At 36.5% G+C, this 23,151-nt stretch overlaps 1 protein-coding gene across 6 annotated transcripts in view; it reads right to left on the bottom strand.

Moving 5' to 3' along the window:
- The window catches only part of prkcz (protein kinase C, zeta), a 91,632-nt gene that overhangs the window by 40,871 nt on the left and 27,610 nt on the right, over positions 1-23,151 (bottom strand). For 4 of the 6 annotated variants that reach the window (XM_043246733.1, XM_043246734.1, XM_043246731.1 and 1 more), the window contains one exon: positions 4,994-5,079. In XM_043246733.1, the coding sequence (XP_043102668.1) occupies positions 4,994-5,079 (86 nt within the window). Of the gene's footprint in view, positions 1-4,993; positions 5,080-14,511; positions 14,720-19,806; positions 20,012-23,151 lie in introns of those variants that run through there. The other 2 variants (XM_043246736.1, XM_043246735.1) reach the window with 2 other exon arrangements.

The raw sequence follows: 23,151 nt of genomic DNA on the forward strand, positions 1-23,151 counted from the left end.
ACATGTCTAATTCAAAGCCATCAATGTCATTCAGCAATGTCTAAAACACACACACACGCACACACGCACACACACACACACACACACAATACTGAGCCATAAGTGGGACACTGATGATAATTACAAGGACCTGAGGCTAGAGTAACATCATCTGCGAATGTCTCAAGAATGGGAGTGATCGTCGGCATCGGAGTGCTGCCCGCTGTTTCATCAGCCCGAAAATGTTCGGACCAAAACACACCAAATCGCATTCTTAGATACACGATCTCTCGGAGTTCAAACAAACAGGGTTCATCAACTCGTGTTCGCTCCGAAAGGAAAGCAAGGCATGCTTGGCAGAACTAGCACAGAAAGGCTGAAAAAGGAAAAATGCTGCGAAAGACATTTTAATCAAAAACCGGTGACAGAAAACAAACACACACGCCAGTAAAAATAGTCTTTTTGCTCACACGGAAGAACACCATGTTACCGCTTCGACAGAAAAAAAAAAAGTGTGATGAAAGAAAGCATGAGAGAGGTGGTTTCATTCTGTTCCCTCACGACGCAGCCTTACAGCACTGCAGCGCTGGATTAGACTCATCATGAGGATTCACCCGAGATGCCTCACAAATGATACAGCCGCGATGGATTTCTGAGTGCTGGATGAAATAGATTACCATTTACGCTGAGCTCTATGATGTTAATTTGATAGGGATTTTGGCCAGGAGCCCTTAAATGACTGCACACAGAATGCAACGGAGGCAAAAAGCACAATCTGTCCTATGAAACGGAACGTGCCTTAAACTAATGAAGAGACCAAACACCGAAATTGTCTGGGGTTTTGATAGTTAAGACACTTTAACCCATAATAAGTGTACACACTCTCACAAATTTGTAACGAATTATATAATTTATACAATTATTTATATATGATACAGCAGTATTAAAAAAATTATATGCAATATTAATGTGATACAGCAGTACAAAATAATATATATATATATATATATATATATAGAAAAGTAAAACTAAATTTCATCTACTAAGAATATAAGAATATAATCAATAATAATAAAATATTATAAGTAGATACAAATAAAATGTCAGTAAAACTGAGATTGTGACCTCTTTAAATCGTTCTGCAGGTGAAGTGTTAAGTGTTTGTTATCTTTGACAATGGTGTTGAAAATACAGGTCAGTCGGCAAAGCGATGAGAGAAACCTGGGCTCGGTTTTTATCGACCGAGTCCTTAGAAGAGCCGAGATGAGTGAAGTGCCTGGAAATGATCTCAGCGCACTACCACACACACACACACACACACACACACACACTATTAAAACACTTACCATTAAAACTGTCTAGAGTTTGCGCATGTCAATATCCATCACTTAAACCGCCGCTTTGTTTTCTTGCGTGTTAAAGAAGGACATGCTAACGGCAGAGTTCAGAGTTTAGACAAGGTCAGTCCTTCATAAGATATCCATAGTTCATTAAACATCCAGATAAACACTTCAAATAAATTCATCTCTTAAAAACGAATTTTAAAAAGGTATAAACACCACTAAAACACTATAAAATATGACCATCCCAAAAACCATCCATTTCTGTTACCGCTGAATTGCAGTTTGCAGTGTTTTAGCGTCTTTTCCTTATATTACAGGTGCCTGATGTTTAATTACGCTCAAAATCTCCAACGGTCTGTCTGGTACGCCACAGACGCCACACCTGCTACCCATCACCACAGCAACAGATGCCGATTTCCTTATTTATGACATCATAAATTAATCTCTGTGAACTCCGGACTCAATTTCATAAGAAAATCTGCTCCTATTTTCGCTTTCAGACACAACACATGCCATCAAAAACAACACAGACGAGTGGAAATAATCTCAATAAACAGTGTTGTTACGCCACATTGCTGGGAAATAAACTTCTGGAAGTCTCAAGAGGCTTTGAAATGCATTTGTATTGTTCGTGAGAAGGATGTCATGATGATTCAACAGAGCAGAAAGGACGTCAAAAGCGTATGATGGATGAAAAGCACGTGGAAACAGCGAAGAAAAGATGTGAAAGGTAAAAGTGAATATTTTGTAGCTTTTAAATTGATTTGTTGCAATGACTGTACATGCCCTGCCTGTCTCAGAGGGCTGAGAGCACAGAGAGACAGAGATCCAGAGGTGCTGATGATGGGAGGGAGTCAGATCCTTAAAGGAAGGACAGAGGGAGAAAAAAACATGACCTACTTCTGTTCAATCCCTTGTTTCTATGAAGAACGAGAGAAAAAGTGGCAGGAGGGCAGAATGTTTTCTCAGAGAGAGAGAGAGAGAGAGAGAGAGAGAGAGAGAGAGAGAGAGAGAGAGAGAGAGAGAGAGAGAGAGAGAGAGAGATGCGGCCACAGAAGGTACTAATAAAATAAAATAAATAAATCATGTGTATTATAAATTTGATATGACAAAGTAATTTTATTTCTTGCTAACAAAAAATAAAAACCTAGCCTAAACTAAAAACAAAAAATGACGACAAGTAAACAGTCAGCGATTAAAACAAACTAAATACAAAGACATAAACCATAGCAGATTATACAATTATCAAATGCTATATACTGTATAAAGTAATTTATAAAAAAAATAAATGTTCTTAAAGTTACAAAAGGGATTTAGTGAGCGGTGTAACATTTTCTCTCTTTTGTTGCTTAATTAACATGAATGACAGATAGCAGGAATAATAGACTGCCGTCACTTTAAGAGCTTCCTCTTGTGTGTTTTTGTCTCAGGTGATTTCACTTAAGAGCTAAATAACTTTGTTTTTGACAAATACAAGTGTGTATTTAGCTGTTTAAGGCTTATAAAGTGGCAAAGAAAAACTTGTTCAATACTCCTGTGCTCTGAGTACAATCTTCACGTGCACACATCTCTCAGACAGTGCTAAACTCAGGAACAAGCATATCGCATAGAGCGAAATGAGTCGAATGCATTTCAACAACTTAAAATCGCAAAAGATTGATGCACCTCACTGGAAACAGATGGTCCGGCATCACTGCATTACGGGATACAGTATTCCATACAAAGTGTATTTTACTAAATGCAGTAGATCTTCCATACAGTCTGTTCATATAGTATCTTGCAAAAAATATTTTTGTCATGGTGCAGAAATTGCACGCTGCATCTTTAAACGGTCGCCTTTAGTTTGGTTATATGTGTTTTCCAAATCGCAGACTCGATTGGATGCCCGGGGTCAAGCTGAGTTTTGCCCCGTCAGCAGTCTGACACAAGCATTAGAGCTTTTGAAGAAATCTGATCGAAAAAGAGACTCTCTACACATAACTTTAAATGAATTTGGAGCCATGTTTCTGCTAAGTTCGATGATGTCATCCTGCAGTTCTGCCATCTTGTTCATAATGTGGTCATACATCGATCACCTTGTTAAAACGAGAGAAATGAGAAGAGTAATTTAGGCACATTAACATGTCACACACCTGCTGTGAGTGGGAGCTATCTGAGGGCGCTGCGCTCGTAATGTGTCTCTCTCTCTCTCTCTCTCTCTCTCCGTTTTCTTCTTATCCCTCTATCTCTGACAAGCGCTAAAACTTCTCCAAGAAAAGGGACATTTCAGCATTCGCAAAAATAGCGCAGGCAAAAAGAACAATGTCCCTCTCCGTCTCTCTCTGCTATCTTTGTTCCGCCCGCTCTCTCTTCTACCACTCTCTCTTATGTTGTTTTGGTGTTCTTCTTTGTCTGGCTCATGTTTTGCTCAGTGGAGGAATGAAGACTGCTGCAGGAAGAAGTCTGCATTAACATAACAATCCCTCCAGGGATGAGATCTGATTAAAGGCAGGGCATCGCTGCATAACAGAGACATTGCACTCGAGAGCCTCACTCCTCGCCTTTGCACAGGATTTCTAATAGCCAGTGTGATGCGTTTCATTCAAGCACTTGATCAGTTTGGATTTGAAGAACTTGGGCTGAAACCAAACACTGCACAAGCAGACCACCGTCTCACCAAAACAATAACATCAGATGCCTTCTCTTTGTCAGCAGCTCAACAGAGTACGACTGAGAGTTAAGGATTTGGTTGCTTTTTGTAATAATATAAGTACAGCTAAGTATGCTAACAGTTTCTAACATATTCTCTATATGCAGACATGTATTTTAACACCAACATGTTCACTGGATATTACTACCAATTAAAATAACTTTAGATATTCATCATAACAGTCACTACTACATCCAAATGTGCTTATGGTTACTACAACAGCGATTCAAAACAGACATTAAGAGCTGCAGGTATTTAGCAAAACAGTCACTACAACAGCTAAACATGCTAACATGAGTTGTTACTACAGCTACTTAATCATTTACTAAAACAAATGAAACCAAAAAAAGTCATTTAAAGGGAAGGGTAGGACAACAGACGTAAATTTTGTATAATCATATGAAACAATTAAAAATACTGTTCATAAGTACAGAGCTGGTGCAATTTTTTTTACGTATTAATGTTTAAGACAGGAGTCTGTTATGCTTACCAAAGTTTGTTTAAAAATACTGTAAATACTGAAAACTGGTGAAATATTTTTTACAATGTAAAAAAACTATAATTAACATATTTTTTTAATAGTCTTCAATGTCACATGATCCTCCATAAATTATTTAGTTTGATGATTACAGCTCAGTAAATACTTTTGTATTATTATCATCAGTGATGCATACATACATATATACACACATATACATATATATATACACATACACACATATACATATACATACATATACATACATATACATATATATATATATATATATATATATACATATATATATTTACACACATACATACACACACATATATATATATATATATATATATATATATATATATATATATATATATATATATATATATATATATATATATATATATATATATATATATATATACGTTTATTGGGAAAAACATGATGTATTCAATCTGACGTCATTACACAAGTTGGAGAGGACTAGACACTTTAACTTACCCTGTTAAAGCGCTTGGCCTGGAAGAGGTGTCCGTTCACCCGGTACAGCTTCCTCCATCGTCTAGCTCCACGGCGGTAGATCGATTCTAGGAGAGAGAGGAAACGGTTGTATAGGAGCAGCATGAAGACTCGAAGAATGAAAAAAATCAATCCAGACACGGAATGAGGAAAGTGGATTCAAAGAGGAGTGACAATATAAGGAAGATGGACACAGTTATGATTGGTCTTGACCCTGAACGTAGATGGGTTTTAACTGAGACTGGATGAAAACATTCGTCCCACTCAAAAGCCACGGAAGAAAGCTATCAATCCCTCCCTCTCTCTTGCTCTCTTTCCTTGCGTCCCTGTCTCCATCTGACCCACCCTCCTCTTCTCACTCTCTCATTTCGGTTCTCTTGTCGTTCCGTTATTCCCTGCAGCATCATTTCGGTCACATGTCAACTGTCTAATGCAAAAAGTGACAAGCATCTACACTGACCTAAATTGACTTAACTAGAATGAGCTTTTGATCTGCTGCCTAGGGGTTTGTCTTTATGTCTTACCACCTTCACAACATAAACAATGACCTTTTTAGGAGTATTTTGAGCTGACCTAATTGACCAAAATACCAACTGCATCTGAACCATTATTATATATATATATATATATATATATATATATATATATATATATATATATATATATATATATATATATATATATATATATATATATATAGGATTTATGTGTCCAGTGACAGCACTGTTAGTTCAAACCTTTTGACTTTCTGTGGAACAAGATAATATGAACAATGTTTTTGTCATAATAAGTCAGGGATGTCCAAAATCAATCTTTTAGACAAAAGTCACAAATGTTTAGAACAACATGAAAGTAAATGATGAGAGAATTTTCATTTTCATTATCCCTTTACATTAAGTATCACCTTAAAAAAAAAGAGCTTTTCTGATCTTTGCACTATATTTTTGTTCTCTCCTTCAACAAGATATCACAATTTTAAATAAATAATGTTATTTAAACTCTTTGAAAAAGTCAAACCTTGTCCTCACTGGCGACCCACAGGTACCTCAGAGAGCCCTATTTCTCCCTATTATTATACTCTTATCTAATGTTCCAGTTAAGATGGCAGACCATCATCATTTTTGAGCGTAAGGGAGAGGCTGAGAATTGTGCTCGAGCCCTGGAGATTTGCTGTGTCTGCTGCCGTTTCATGTTTCTGCCCTCGACTGCAGCTCCGTTACGTAAAACCGATAAATATTGAAATATTGTCGAAACTTTCAAGTGTCAGCCACTAATGAGCACCGGAGGAGATTCAAAGGCCTGGGACGCTTGTGTGTATGAGAGAGAGAGATCTAAGCAAAATGAGAAAATGAAAGTCTGCATTAAACCTTCAGAAACTCATGTGTGGCATAAAGTAGTGCTTGAATATTAAAACACAACTCTAATAATTATATACATTCAGCTTTGGAGTGAACTAAACCTAAAATGTTAGCGTAAAACAACATTTATCACGTATACACACACACACACACACACACACACACACACACACACACACAGTGTCTTGCATCTAAACTACACAACATGAATGATTTATTAATAGAATATGATAAAGCTGAAACTCACAGTGTTTCAGAGAAATAACTGATGCCTCAACAAAGCAGTTAAACACGAGGAGAAAAGCTAAAGTTTTAAACTTTAACATCAAACCACATGAAACTGACTCGCAAAAACAGTTCCCGCCATTGTATTATAAGAAAGAATTCTCTATTTTTTTGGGGTGGATTATACATACAGAGAAAATGAAAGAATACACAAAAACAAATCAGAATCTTGTTTCTAAAGAACCATGTTCTTGACATTGGTCAGAAAAACAGACCTACCTAAAACTCACGTCACTGTTTTCATTTCTTCTGATAGTGCCACAGTTTTGACACCTTCATTAATCTATTAGTTAATCATTTAATTATAGCTGTCTGCATATAATCCAGCATCGGTTTTATATTAGAATCCTATGGAGTAAACAGTGTTTTCAAAAAAGTTTATAAAACGTGTCTTTACGACGAGTAGCAAAATCTGTCGATTCCATAACAACAGCAAAAAAAATGGAGAAGCTGCCGATAAACTGATCGCACTACTCTCGGAGCACAAGGAACTATCATATAAGCACAAAATTCAATGGTGCAATGATTTGTAGCAATTGTTGTAAGCTCCATACTGGTATCTGACCCGTTTAATGTTGTGCACCCACAAACGTTGTTGTGAATCAACATTTTCTTCCCCATTAACATCAAAACCCAACGAAAGAGCTAACTTTTTACACTTTCTTGACATTTCTGCGGCACACCGCACTAGGCTACTGTTGCAGCTGTTGCTATAGCAACAAAAGATGCTCTCGGCTGCTTTTTTGTAACAGACGCACCCAGCGTTTTATTTTTCTAAAAAAGCACTCTTGTCATACTTTTTCTTGTCAGAAAAGACGGCTTAAGAGTGGATGAAAAAAATGGCAAATTTCATGTTTGGAAGCGATGCCCACTTATAGGTAAAATAAAACACTAAAACGCCCATAAGTAATTAATATTCAGCTTGGACTGCCTAATTGTTAGTTTTCACATGTCAGTTCAATGCATTCAGTACCATTCAAAATTTGGGGGTTGGTAAGATTATCTCTTATTCTTACCAAGGCTGCATTTATTTAATTTCTAAAAAAAAAAAAAAAAAGATTTAAAGTCTGCTTTGTTTAAAAGGTAGTTTATTCCTGTAATGACAAACAGAAAGTTTAAAAGAACAGCATTTATTTGAAATAAATTTCTATTTTTAACATGATCCATGTATTTTCCCTCACTTTCCTTATAATTAATTGGATAAATTTAAATAAATTTTTACTGGTAATGGTAAAAGTATATATTTTATATCTCATTAAGGATCTTAAAACTAATAGCAACAACAACCTGTAGCGTAAGACAACTTCCGACATTTCCAACTTAAGTCCATTTTTAATAAAAAAAGAGAGAGAGAGAAATACAAAAATATATATAGCACATTTAAAATGTATGTATTTCCAAGGCGATTTTCTCCAACAAATGTTTGAAACAGCCAGACTCTACCTTCTTCCAGCAAACAAAACAGTTCACAATGTTCCTTTCCTTCACCAAAGCAGTGACAGACCTCAACAGAACTACAAACGATCATCCCCCTCACACAGCACAGCGCTGCTGCAAGTCAAGAACAGCTGCTCAGGAAACGGCTACGTGTTTGCTATCATAATCATCCAGATGGCCACAGAAACACCTGTTCTTCGACCTGTATATGTCTGAAGCCCAGCTCCACATCCCGGCTCAGGTACTGGCCACACAACAACGCTTCATTCCTGCAAGTCAGAGATAAAACGGTGTATTTTACTATGATCTACCTCTGTGAAGTCTTTCCTCTCAATCCCACAACTGTCGCAGTGGAAAACGGCCTCGTAAAGTCCTACAAAACCAAAGTCGCTGTAAACGCAAACTCGGCTCTGACTTGCACTGGAAAACTTGGCAGGCTTTCATGACATGTTAGTGATTTTGAGTCACAGTGATGCATTCAAGTGATTCACTCATGAAGGAACTGCTTTTAAAGCCTCTTTCCCGCTTGAGAGGAGTGGAGCTGATACCAATCGCCTGGAAACGGCCTGGTTGAGGGTGCGGCAGGCACAAATTCAATTTTTCCATCATCGCCATGGCAACAAACACTCTCTCCTGTGCCACGCGTGGCAGATGCCAGCAGCTCTGGTGGACGAGGATCCGGCCGTGAGGGTCGACGCTCAGGCAGACACGCTACATGCATTAATAACCTGAACATCCAGCGATGTCTACAACAAAAACAAAGCGGTTTGCCAAACGTTGCGCAACAAAATGCATCACTGACAACACTGTGACGTGCGAAAACAGGCATCAAAGGAGCAACATCTAAAATAAAAAGCAGAAGCTCTAGTTTTAAAACTAGACGCTTCTATGAGCTCCATTAAATATGAGCAGTCTCTGTTATATAAGCTGGTTGGTTTGTAGATATTTGCATCATAAGTGCACATTTTTTCACTCCCCGTAGCTTTAACTGGTAAAGCATGCTGCTAACAATGCCAAGGTCATCATTTGAGCTGCGGAGAACACATAAATCGACAAGGTTTGCCTTGAAAGCCGCTTGGGATAAAAGCATCTGCCAAATACAGAAAAAATTCTCCAGTAGAATGTGATGAAAACACAAAAGCTAAATAACTGATTTTTTTTTCTCTTCTCTTTCTGTATGAAAAGAGCTGGATATACGCACGTCTCCTCATATCTGAAAGTGTTTGATCTTGCAAAACATTTGCAGGCCTCAGACAGCATCAAACACTAGACTGAACAGACTGTATTAATGCAAACCCAACACACTAAAGCACCAAAAGAGTTTATTGACCAGAAGTAAACGTAAAATGTCGTCGAATTTATTATTAATTTTTATTTGTATGATGATGAACTGCTTTTTGCCAATATGCTAAATTATTGATATGATATAGCCGACAAATTTTGTAAATATAGAAACAATTTGCAAACAATGGGCTAAATAATGTATTAGTATTTTTGCCAGATTAAAAGTTACGTTTACAGCTACATATACAGGGTATATATTATATACACATAGGGGTGCATGATATGAAAATCTTGTGTACAATAAATAGATTTATTTCACAGTAACAATATATATCACTATATAGTAAGTTTTGCTTTAAATACGGTATCAAATATAAATTTTAGAATTCTTGTAACCAGAATCAATATAAAAAAAATGAATACTAGACTAAAAAAAAAAAAAAAAAAAAAAAAAAAGCACTGAAGCTCACCAAAGGCATGTCAGCAACTGTATAAAAATAACACATTAAGAAATAAGACAAAAACTACAGTAGAACAAATAAACAAGCATACATAGAGTAATATAAACTACATACACTATACAATATATAATATTGTTGTTTGATTAACATGAATGACAGACAGCAGGAATATTAGACTGCTGTCACTTTAAGAGCTGCCTGGCTCTAATATACTGTTATATGCGTTTTCTTTCTTAGCTTTCACTTAAGACCTAAATCTGTGTATATCAGGATGCTTTCAAAGACAAGCATTTTCACACATTTGTTTGTAAACTGCAATGCTTAAAAATACTTACAAATGCCACGCTTTCATGATCTCGTAGCACAGCAATGTCACATGAGCATGCAATAGAGACATAGTACAACATCTCTACAGATTAACAAACAATTCTACCGCTTCATCTACCAGTATATCACCCACCACATATACACACATATTAGCAAGAAAATGAGCTGCCTTATGAGCAAATGATTTATTTATTTTAGAGTTAAGAAACTCTCAATTATTTCCAGCTGTCTGGAGGGCTATTGCTTTTCTGTTTTTTTTTTCCTCAGGACTGAAGCACACCAAATGATGTCGATGTCACAACACACAATTACACAGCAACACCTTTGCTTTATGTGTCCACGTGTGTGTGAGAAAGTGAGGGGCTAATTAAAAAGAGAGAGCCGAGGTGTTTAGCGCTGTCATCGCTGAGATCTATCTCTAATCTTATTAACTTCACCCCTACGGAGAGAGAGACCAGCAGAAATCACACTGTGCTGTTGCCATAGTTACCCGGAACTATTTTTTGTCATTATTTCTAACATTTGACCAAAAGAGAGAGAGAGAGGGGAAAAAAAGTGCTTCAAGAGTACTCCATGTCCACAACTCGGGCAGCAGACATCACAAGAACATTTCAGTTGCGCTTTTCTTTCTGAGGTAAAAAGATCAGCCACAAAAATTAATATGTTGTCAAGCTATTGTATGGCTTTTATAGTCCACAAGACCTCTTTTAAGGCCCCGATATACAGTTATAACAAAAACGGAGATTGATTCGGAATCGAAAAACTGGTTTAACATAATTTCCAAGAAAATCAGGCTCAGTTAATTCAAAATGAAGAACATTTACATTTAGTCACCTAGCAGACGCCTTTATCTCAACCGACTTGGCAAATGGCAATCAATCAAAATTAACAAAAGAGCAATGATAAACAAGTTCTATAACAAGTCTCAGGTAGCTAAAAATAGTACATATAGAAAGGTTTTTTTCTTAACTCTAAAATAACTAAAAAGAAAACATAATAAATACAAAGAAAAGAAATAGATGTAATATTTTTTATAAAACAAGTGGATTTCTAAATAGAGTGCAAGTCTAAAATGGGCAAGTTTAGAATGACAGAACAGAATTAGAATAGAGAGTTAAAGTGTCAAATAGAATTGTGTTTTGCACACAATATTAAATATTCCTGAAATTAAGTCAGTCATCACAACTTTGGCATAAATTACATATATAAAAAAAGAAAATTAGTTACACTTGCACAATTACATTTGCAGAAAGAGTTTTACTGTACTCAAATTTTGTACAGCAAATAAACAAATATTAAATCTATTTCTTAAATACCGTTTGATTTAGTGCTCATATGTTTTGTAGTTTTTTTTAAAGTGTTTTTGTAAAGCCATAATTTTGTTATAGCTTTTTTTTTTTATATGTTTGCTATTACTATTTTTCGTTGATGTTGGGTGGTTTGTATTAAAAAAAAATAATAAAAAAAAAAAAAAATCTCAAACATCACTAATTACGATATTAAGATATGGAAACCACAACAATTAAAAAAAACAAACTTTATTTGAAATGGCCTAGTGCATTTCAAGATTCTGTCAAACCCTGATGGCTAAGTTATACCCAAAATTTATTTCCCACTGAAATTCCATATCACATGGAAATGCATTACACTGAGAAAGTTAAATGCATGGAAAAATCATCAACATTCATCACAGACATCAGCACTTACTGTACATACAATATGCCAGTTTAGTAAGGAAAAAAAAATCACTGCGATCTTTTGCGCACGTGAATGACTCGAATCATAACCGTGCTCTCATTCTCCATCCCTGCTGTCCTTAATTGCCCCTGTCTCTTTAACGGCTGCACTTAACCGCTGACACCAACTGCTCAGTCAGAGCACGCTCATGAACCTACACCCGTCATTATAAATCTGCCCTTGCTCCAGTGGATGGAGGGCGACGCAGCACCCGAGGGTATAAGTAGGACTGGAATAGAGGCTACGCTGGCATTCTCCACACCCAACTGAATTAGCACAGCTGAGATGTGATCACACGATGCTACTTAGTCCAGTCAGTTGCTATCAGTCATCATTGTGACCGCAGACACACACGGTGCACTTAACATATTCATTTGACCTTGTTAATCAGAGCTGGAATCGTGCCAGACCATTCTCACTCGATCACACGCAGTCATCTTTCATCTGTGATGTCAGAAGACAGATGACAGGCATCCTGTGACTGCTTTACAGATCATATGTTCTCTGATTATGACTGTAATGAGAAGCACAGGTGTTACAAACAGCATAATGAGAAAAAAACCTGTTTTAAATAAATGCTGTTCTTTTGAATTTTCCTGACAAGTCAAACAATTTGCATAAAAATAATAACATTTTCAACACTGATAATGGTAATAAATGATTATTAGAAATCAAATCAGCATATTCGAAATTATGCTTTCCCCTTACAATAATAAATTAATTTAAACTTAAAAAATGATTTTTAATTTGTAATAATATTTCATAATAATGTTTTTAATGATTTTAGATCAAATAAATGCAGCCTGGATGGGATTTCTTTCAAGAATTAAGAATTAAGAATTTAAAAAAAATCTTACCAACCCCAAACGTTTAGTTAGCAGTGTACATATAGAATATATTTCGAGTAAATATATGAAGCCTTTAGATGCAAAAAAAGTTAAGTTTTTCTTTTTTCTAAACAAGTAGTAATAAAAAGTAAAAATATGTTTTTTTTTTGCATTCAATAATTGACTATTAACCTTTTCAATATCATTAAAGAGAAATTACTAGGATGACAAAAATGCTTAATAAAAAACGTAAAAAAAAAAATCTCAGACAGACTGAAACTAAAAATGAACAAACTTAACGGGAAATTATTGCATACAATTATGCTTTTAAGTGTCTGAAACTCCAGAATATTCCCTAATACCTATTCTGTATAAAGCAATAAAGAAAACTTATTTCTTATTCTGTGCATCTTTAACACTAATGACAATAATGCATCAGAGATCTTTCCAAGACACCTGTGAACGTTTTACTAGATGAAATACGAGACAAATGTGCCATTAATGGTAGGCTAAGTAAAAAGAATTGATGCAGCTCCAGTAAGACTGCAGGTATCATGGCAGTGATCCAGATCTCTGACCTTAAATTGAACAATGGCTTTGGAGCCGGAAAGTCTGCACTGGATTGCATTGAATATCTGCTTCTGGCGATGAAAAGAGTAAGAACTGGAGTTATGGATTAATCCAACTTCATCTACACATCAGAAGCCATCTCGCGTTCATAGATAAACAACATGAAAAGCAGACAGGATAAAATTTCATTTGCAGCTAAATACGTTCATTTGGTTGATTGTTTTCTCTTCTTCAGTTGATCTCAGCTGAATTCACAATGAGACTGATGTCCTAAAATCAAGTTTTTTCAGTTGCAAATTAGGTTGTTCCTAATAGCACCTATATAGACATCATTTTTTGCTTATATACACACATATATATATATATATATATATATATATATATATATATATATATATATATATATACACACACACATATATATATATATATATATGTGTGTGTGTGTGTGTGTGTGTGTGTGTGTGTGTGTGTCTGTGTGTTTTAATTCTTTAATTATATTAAAGTTAATTGCATTTACTTTGCATCAGAGAATTAAATAATTTAAATATATATGGTTGTCACGTTTATGTTTATGTTTATATTTACGTTTATGTCTATTAGGCAACAAGTGAAAAAATGGCAAGAAAAAAAAATGCAAGGAAAACTCACTACGTCAAAATAATTTACCCATTTTACTTTTTACTTTACATTTTAATTATATATTTTTACTTTTTTCCAGCTTAAAAGTCAACATCCTTTAAAGAAGACACATTTTGTTTAGAAGAAATTCTGCATTAGAAATTAAGATTTTTGTCAAAGACTGCAAATGCATATTTTGTCATACTGCACTTCAGATAGTAAAAACAAGTAAAAAACAAGTGGAGGGGATAAAAATCTGCCAGTGCATTAGAGCAAAAAATAAAGATATTCTCTGCAAACGTGTAGTAAAATATCTTCCACAATGTCGTTTCTCAATTCAGTTTACTTGAGCTTCAAAGATTTTAAGATATTTTAAAATGAGACAAAACGCTGTAGCTGTAGATCAGCTTACAAGATTATCGCATCACGTCCCATGTGAGTTGCTGCGTATGTAGCGAATTCCAAAACATTTCAAATCCATCGCTTGTGAGGTTTCGTTTCTGTTCTGACAGTTTTGCAAAAGAGTTAAAAACAACAGTTATTTTCATTTCCATTTCATGTCCCTCTCCCCCCCACGCTAAGATAAGCACTACCTCCTTCAACAGTCGGAGAGCACACCATCGTTGCATCACCCCACATTCTTCCTCCACCTCCTCCTCCGGTCAGAGGAACCACAACGAGGGAACACATCGGCACGAGAGGTAAAGTTGCACCGTGCGAGTCCTGGATAGACATGCAGAAGCCCGCCATGGCGTGCCACGCTGACCCCAGAAAGATCCAGCCAGGACTGAAGGTCCTCTCGCAAGGGGCTTTGTCTGGTGAGCGTGTAAAAGCAGGAGGCTCAGAGAGCAGGGCCAGTTAAAATGGGTTTGACTCACTTCCACACATTGTTGGTCGGGCTGGCAGGAAGATGATAAAGGGGGCTTTCCTTCGCTGTTCTGAGGGTGTGTAGGATCAAAGCGTGCAGTGGGATTGGAGCTGAATGAACAGCCGGACTAGAAAGCAGCAGGAGCACAACATTTCAGCGCTCTCTATGTAAGGGCCCTTATATTCGGCCACAGAGACCTGAGCACGAACAGCAAAAAACACTGACTGCTCTGTTCTTGGCCAAACTCTTTTTAGAGAGACTTGACTGCAAAAAAAAATAAATAAATAAAACTTTTAGCAGTATTTTGTCATGTTTTCAACATGCCTTCAACCCTAACAGTCTACTCTGAGAGTTTAGGAGACATGTAGTTTCAAATGAATTAAAATTAATTGACATGTAGTTGACAAGTATTTACAAAGTTACTTATAATTAGCAGAAGGTCTAAAGTGGACTATCAAAGTTAAGTGTAACCAAAAAAAAAAAGATATTAAAAAGATTGTTGGCACTTATGCAGTTTTGGTTCCCATAGAGACAAAAAACACAATGGAAGTCAATGAGAAAGAAACGTATTTTGTTCAAAATGTCTTGTTTTGTGTTGAGCAGAAGGAAAAAAAGTATTATCTTTAGTTTAGTTTTCTTACCTGGAAAATGATTTCTTGTTTTGGAGCATAAACCTAAATAAGTTATTTTGTTATTTATGTTAAAAACAAGAAAAATACTTGCTAATGAGGTTTTAAAAAAAATGCATTCAGTTAAATTTAATTATTGATATTAAAAATAAATATTTGAGTTACTGAATAAATAAATGAAAAAAATTGCAGTGATATCTCTGCATAAACATGCCAAACCTGCAAATAAATCCAGAAACAAACTTCAAATCTCTAAAAGCGATGCTAAGTCAATTATAAACAAAATCTGGCAACAGTTACACCCAAGACTTTAGAGCTTCCTGAGAAGATCGGGACTTAAGATGACCTTTACTTGACTTATAGCTCTCTCAAGTAAAACAATCTAAAAATGGCCATATCATAGAAAACAGGATTTTCCTCACTCTTTGGAAGACAAATACAGTTATACGGCACATTTCATGCCAGACTGCTCTGTGAACTTGCCAAGAGCCTGTTCTGAGATAACTGAGATTTGTTACCAATTTCACACGCAAACAGTTTATCCAATCGGGGCAGAGGTCATTTACACAAATCCGAAAAAAAGCTTGTCAGAAAGCCTGTCATACGACGCAAGAAAACCCGACTAACATTATAAGTAGGATTCAGAAGAAAACAATGCTCTAAAAGTATAAAAATAATATATCCGCATATAATGGGGACAATAGCAGCTAAGAAAATGACAAAGAGCGTGTTAGCGGTAGCCCACCGAGAGGGGTTGCTAATTTCAGCAGCAGACATTAACGTATTGTGTTAATTGACAGGGAGGAGTTTCAGAACTCGCTTCAAGGCAAATAACGTTACAGTGAATAGCTTTGAAGTTTATCCTTAAATTAATAGGAAGTTAATTTATCAGCCGTGTCGTAATCCAGAAGATTAGACTAAATTTGATTACTTTGGGAGCAAGTGTGCAGCACAAGACTTTCCATTCACCCCAAACACACACACGCGCCTCTAATTCCTGTAGAGTGCTCTAAGTATGCGATCTTATTGTCTTAACGTTGTTTTGAAGTCTCCCGTAATGTCACAGCAATCAGATCGCAACGCATTTTCGCTCGTACGCTTCCTCCTTGACTGCTGCCACATTTTGCTGTGATGTAACCCCTCTGATCTTCTCTCGCGTGGGATGGGAGTGTATCTGTGCATTTCACACAGAGTGTGTGGGTTTAGCTGGACCAAAGCCAAACACACACACACACACACACACACACACGGCTTCACTGTAGACAATCAGTGAGTCAAGCCTTAAAGAACATTGTGACGACTGGCACCTACACAACATATCTGCATAAACATAATACAGCATATTTAACTCTGCGTTATAGAATAAATGCAAAAAAAAGACATGAGATAAACCATCGAACACTTAAAAGTATTCAGAATGCGATTGGGAAAATGCTGAGTAGTTAAATCCCACTTATTATTACCTTTTTCCCCCACAAGTTTTCAGAAAAAGTCAGAAATACAATAACACGTAAAATATGATGATAGCGAAGAAAAAAAAAAGTGGGGAAAAATTTAATTATGAGATGAATAAACAAGAACTTCACGTGCTGAGACCATATATATTCTAGTGTATAAAACAAAATAAAATGAAATAAAATAATCAAAAGAAAGCTGTGCCTATCAAGCAATTTCATCGGTCTTTTGGTCTCAGGCTGATACTACTGAATTATACAGTGCAAACAAACTCCACAGCTGAAAATGAATCACAGTTTCTGAGCTATTTAAGGTCACAATGCGTCTGCAAAGCCTGAAGCAAACACATACACACCGTATAACACAAAGACACACACATAGTTCTATCATATCACCTTTCATCTGTCACCCTTGTCTTTCTCTGAAATTTCATCTTTTATCCTTTTCTTTCCCTGAAACTTCTTTGAACTTTTGTGATGCTTTATGAAATGCTGTAGGAGTTACGTAGACGGTTATCTTGTGTCTGTGTGTCAGACCAGTCATGAGTCAAGATACGCAGCCTAAACAGACTTCAGCAACCGCCTAGCTTATATTTCACCTTATGGGGGAAAATCTCTCTTCGCATTTTGTGACTCCTAAAATTTTTGCTGATAGAAAAGCCTAAAAATTTGACATGAGAGTGGCAGCTTTGCTTCAAGCTCATCAGAGTTATCCTGGATGAAACGGCAGAGCCAGCGGGCAGCTCTTTGATTTTAGTCGCTTCGTTTTGAGCCTCTCCTTCCCTGGTCTGCCAATCGCTTTCTTATTCCCTTATGCATGAACTGAACACACCAATAATGAGCTTTTGGATCCCCGGGATGTTTTTAAAACTTTAAAAATACCCCATTCGGAGCTTCAAAGGTTTATAATGTCACTGTTCCCCAAAAGTGAGTCTCTTGTGTCGTCACTGTTGAGATGACCCTGAGACCAAAAATGTGCCTGCAGCCGTGCGCGCCACAAATCTAGTATTACATAACAAGTAGAAATGTGAGGTTCACAGAATTAAACAGTTTTAGGTAATGAAGCAAACAAAAAAAGCTTCACTCTTGAGAGAACAACACTCCCAAGGAGACCCCGCTGCTAAGAGTACGCGCAATCTAGTCTTTGAAATGTTGAACAGAAATGTTGAAAAAATGAAACGTGCAAATCTGGAACTAACTCCTCAACCTACAATATTTATGTTTTGCCAGAGCTTTCACACACAGAGTCACCTTCAAAAAACATTATGATCTTGACCTGAGGTTTTGTGTTGAATGACACCTCAAATCAAGTTACTGACAGACTTGTATAATAAATGCTGCTCTTTTAAACTTTCCATTCATCAAAGGATCCTGAAAAAAAGATTAAGGTTTCCTCAAAAATAGATTCATTTTCTCACTCTCAAATTGTTCCACCTGTATGAGTTTCTTTGACAAAAGAAGGTGTTTCGAAGAATGCTGATAACCAAACTTGTTAGTCACTGACTTCCACAGTAAAGAAATTGGCTACCAGCCACTGGTCAAAGGTCAATGGCTACCAGCACCTGTTATTCCAATATTCTTCAAAATATCTTCTTTAGTGAAAAAAAAGAAAAAGGTTTGAAAATAAATGTTCCATTGTAGGGGGAAACAGTATAAATCAATATATTTGAAAAGCTTTGTTTTGCTTGTACATGGTATATAAAACTGAAATCCAGACAGACACATAAAAGACAGATTTTATGACCAAGCCGAAGCCTTGGAACAAGCAAAAACACCAACATTTCAGATCTTTTTTTCTTTCTTTTTTTTAACCTTTATGAAAAGCAAATAAAAACACTAAAGCCACTGGCATTTTAACACCTTAGCAACCACACAACAACTACCCCAGCATTGTGGCATCATGGTTTGCATGGGCAGGCACGCTGTGGTTAAGTGCTGCATTCAAGAGTATAATGGTGATAGTTTATGGTTTTATAATTGCTAACCTTGAGCTTTAACCACTACAGTACACAACCCCCCCTCGATCTTTTCTAAACACAATGCGCTAAGCTTCCAGCGCACACTAACAATCTGTCAGCGTCATTTTGCTTTGAAACAAAAACGGACAGCACACAGAGCCCTGAGGAACCGTTATTGAGCTATGCCCTAAAAATAGGCACCAAATCCATAAATAGACATTTTAACGCATAGGAACTCGCTCTCAAATGGTGCAAAGGAGGACACATTATGATACTACATGTCAATAAGTCACTACATGTCAACACAGCTTTCAGATTGCAGAAAATCTGGTGATAAAAAAAAGGTATTAAACTTTTACAGTGGGAAGGAATCCCACGTAACATAAAATGTTAGATGCGCTAAATATATTCAATAATATAAGTCAGCCTGAGTGAAAGATCCTAGATGTAAAACTACAAAAAAATGTCACTGTTAAAGGTCTGTTACGTCAGTGAAAGCAGACCATGAGCTAACTGAAAACTCCCTGCAAAGAGGACAGTTAAATAAAGGACCAAATGAGAGAGAGACGGAAAGAGGACTGAGAGCGCAAGATAAGAGTGAAAGAGCGCTTTCATCCGATATACACAACCATTACAGTACCAATAAAGGAATAGTTTACCCGAAATGGCGGGAGGAGGGGGGGTTCTGTTTACTCATCCCCATTGCAATCTTTCCAGCACAATACAGATAATTTACCATTAACAGCAATGGTCACCAATAAAAAAAAAAAAAAAAACCAAACAAACATCTCCTTTTGTGTTTCACACAGAAATCCCATGAGGTAGAACTATACATTTTCTGGGAACTATCTCTTGAAGGAACAAAACCCATTATATAAAAGAAAACATCTCTTTAGCCGCTGTGTCTTATTTCTTCGTCTATTTGATCTTTTCATCCTATTTTTCGCTCTCTGTCTCTGTGTGTGGTGTACAGCGGTACCTTTCACTCGCAGATAGAACAGTAGTGTTAGCAGCATCCCTATATGGGCTGGTGGTGCCTGGATCCACTTCACTGTCCCTCTTCCATCCTTCCTGCCATGCCACTGGAGCTCAGCCCGTGTTTCTGGTCCCCACTGACTCGTTCTCACTCCCGCTCAGTAGCAAACCATCACACACCCCTCTGTCTCCCTCTGCCTGCATCCACACACATCTGAAAGGCACAGCGGCCCTGAGCATGCTCAGTTTAGCTCTACTGGATGTTTAAAGGATTTTTTTTTTTTAGTTGTTCCAGTTCTGTTTTCTCTCTTCTTGTTTCACGAGGACCCCTGCAGGTTGATGCCCTCACTTGTAGACACTTGTTATAACATGCACCTGCCACAAGAGGGCGGAGCTGACTCTTTGGACTGCACTGGCCTGGTTCTCTGGCTCTATGGGGACCTGGTGCTATTATTAAACCGGGAAGGAGAGTCAGGAAAGGAAAATCGTGCAGGTGAAGATATATTTTAGGATTCAGAGATTGACGTATAGTAAAGATGAGAAATGATTAAATCTTTTGTGAGAGTATGTGAACGGTCATGACATTTAAACTTTAACAGTGACTATTATTATTATTTAAAGGCGATATATAGTAGAAAAAAAAAAGCACAATTGGCACATCAGCAGAAGAACAATTTATCATTTAAAATTTGGGGGTTGTTAATATTTCCTTCATGTATCTATTATTTTTTTTATTAATCATATTCTGAATGCAAGAATGCATTAAACTGATCAAAAGTGAAAGCAAAGATTTTGATTTCAAATCATTGCTGTTCTTTCAAACTTTCTATTTATCAAAGAATACTGAAAAAAAGTAACACTGCTTTCCCCTGACAATATAAAGAAATATTTTTTGGAGAAATCTGCAGATGATTTCTGAAGGACCGTGTGATCCTAAAGCATTAGCTGCTTAATATAAATTCAGCCAGCTAAATTTAAGTGGCATCTCTACTGTCTTTGGTGCAAGAGACAAATTTGTAGGAGGTTAAATAATAATAATAATAATAATAATAATAATAATAAAATAGCAGAAAAATGTGTAAAATATAGCCTTACTTCATTGCATACATACCATACATATACATACACAGGCATGCATGAGAGATCCAAGTTCAACATATTTTCTCCACTGATAATACCTTTGGAACCATAAATCCTAAATATTATCTTTCTCTTAAGTCTCTCTTTCACCTGCTCTTTCTTTCCCCTACATATTCTTGATTTCTCTCCTTGAGTGGCTGACGTTGCAACACTTTGGATGTTGGGAAAGCATTTCCCAAATACCACAACAATGAGAATATCTCTGCCTTCCTCCATCTCTCTCTCTCGTCAGGATGTGTGGCTTTATCAGAGTCCAGCCCCACTCAGGAAACTCGGCTTATCTCAGGACTTTCACCTCGGCCGCTGCTCCAGCTCAAAGAGCTTCACCACGCGACATTCCTGCATCCACTTCCTGTCCTTTCAGACGTTAGTTTATTGTCAGTTCAATGAAGCAATTATTGCATTCCACGGTAAAAAGGATGACGCGACCTTCAGCATGAGTCAGACGTTTAATATGACGAATAGAAATGGCAAGAGTTTGACGCAGATTTAAAAACCATGCCAGGAATTTTTCCAATGAGAAAGAGCACATTATGTCCACTGCTGCCAGTCGTACTTTGTGTGCTGGAGCCAATGAAATTGAGTGTTGCCATCTGACAGCAAAATGATTTGCCAGCTTACAGGACTGTAAAAAAAAAAAAAAAAAAAAAAAAAAAGACTGGACAATATAAACTGTAACCTAAAGGCTCGAAGCACAGCCATTAGGGCCTTAATTTAGTTCTGTTTATGTGGTTCCTGACATGGAACCAACCTCTCTGGTCCTTCTGGTCTGGTTTAGCAGTGTGTGCTAAGTGAGCATGCGCATATTCATGTAAATAAAGGGGTTAATGGAAGATCTTGTGACTGGTATGCAGACAGACAGCAGCTAAGGGTTTGCACAGCTCTAATGGTTTTCCATTACTGTCCAGTGATGCATCACTGAAATTAAATTGAATGTGTGTGGATCAGTCATTGAGCAGATGAGCACAAACATCATCTTGTGGTTAAAACAAACATGCATTTGAGCTACGCAAACTGCTTTTCTCTCATTTTAAACAAGGCCAGGGAACAAATACAGTACAAACGTGGCATAATGAATAATTAATTACTCAGCACATCAACTATTAAAAATGGCACATCTTTTATGGACCAGTTCAAGCAATGTTACTGTAATTCTGCTTAAAGATAAGAAAGTGGTTTACCTTGGTTTAAAATTTAAAAATTTATATACCTTGTATGGTATAAAATACCTTGTATGTTTACAATTAAACTCTACGTAGTATGCTACTTTTTAATTCAGGGTCCCATAAAATTCTGCGCTCTGGGAGGTTTTTTTTTATAACTTCCCTAGATTCTGTTTTATGATTTCATACTAATTAATCATCCAAAAAAGGTATCTAATTATATAAATGATTAATGCAATCATTGTTTTATTTAATCAATTTTAAAATGTGCTGTAAAAGAATTGCATGTAAATTTAAATACACACAAATATTATGTAAACAAAAACCAAAACCCAAAACTTTTATTTTGGATGCGATTAATCATGATCAATCATTTGACAGCACTATTTAAAATGTAAGTAAATGAAAATGTAACAATCTGTTTACAATATATCATTGCATTTTTATATAAGATGCTGCCCAACAGAACTGTACAAATTAAAACATGCTTGGAAACCTCTTTTAGCAGTGGACGTTTTTATTGCTTAATGCTTTAGAACGAATCCTATCTTGAATTATATCACCGTTTCATTACAGCCTGAAACAGTCAAAACGATGATGATGATGATGATGTCACGGTCTTCCATGTTTTCTCTCTCACAGTAGCACTTCCTGTCTGAGTCTGAGCACACCCTGAATCCTGATACCACAATCATTCTGAGCAGCCTGTCGGATGTATTTATCAAACACACGTGTCTGCGTAATCCAGCCGTAACGCCTGACAAATGCTTCATGCTGGTCGAAATGAAGCAAATTGGGCAGAGTTGGCATTAAAGAAATTGTGAAGCAAAATTCATTGACTGTGGTCATCTATATATAGTGCACAACTAAATGTAAAACTAAAGTGACATTTTTTTTACGCAATAGCAAGTAGCAAATCACGATTCGTGCCTGTTGGCTATTTCATTTAAAAAAAGAGGAACCAGACCTTCTATACGACCTGCTCAGATCAGTCTCAACAACAAATACATTAACACAAGAAAGAAAACTGTTCTCGACAGGCCTTT

Source organism: Puntigrus tetrazona, chromosome 8 (assembly GCF_018831695.1).
Source record: "Puntigrus tetrazona isolate hp1 chromosome 8, ASM1883169v1, whole genome shotgun sequence".
In the NCBI taxonomy this organism is placed as follows: Eukaryota; Metazoa; Chordata; class Actinopteri; order Cypriniformes; family Cyprinidae; genus Puntigrus; species Puntigrus tetrazona.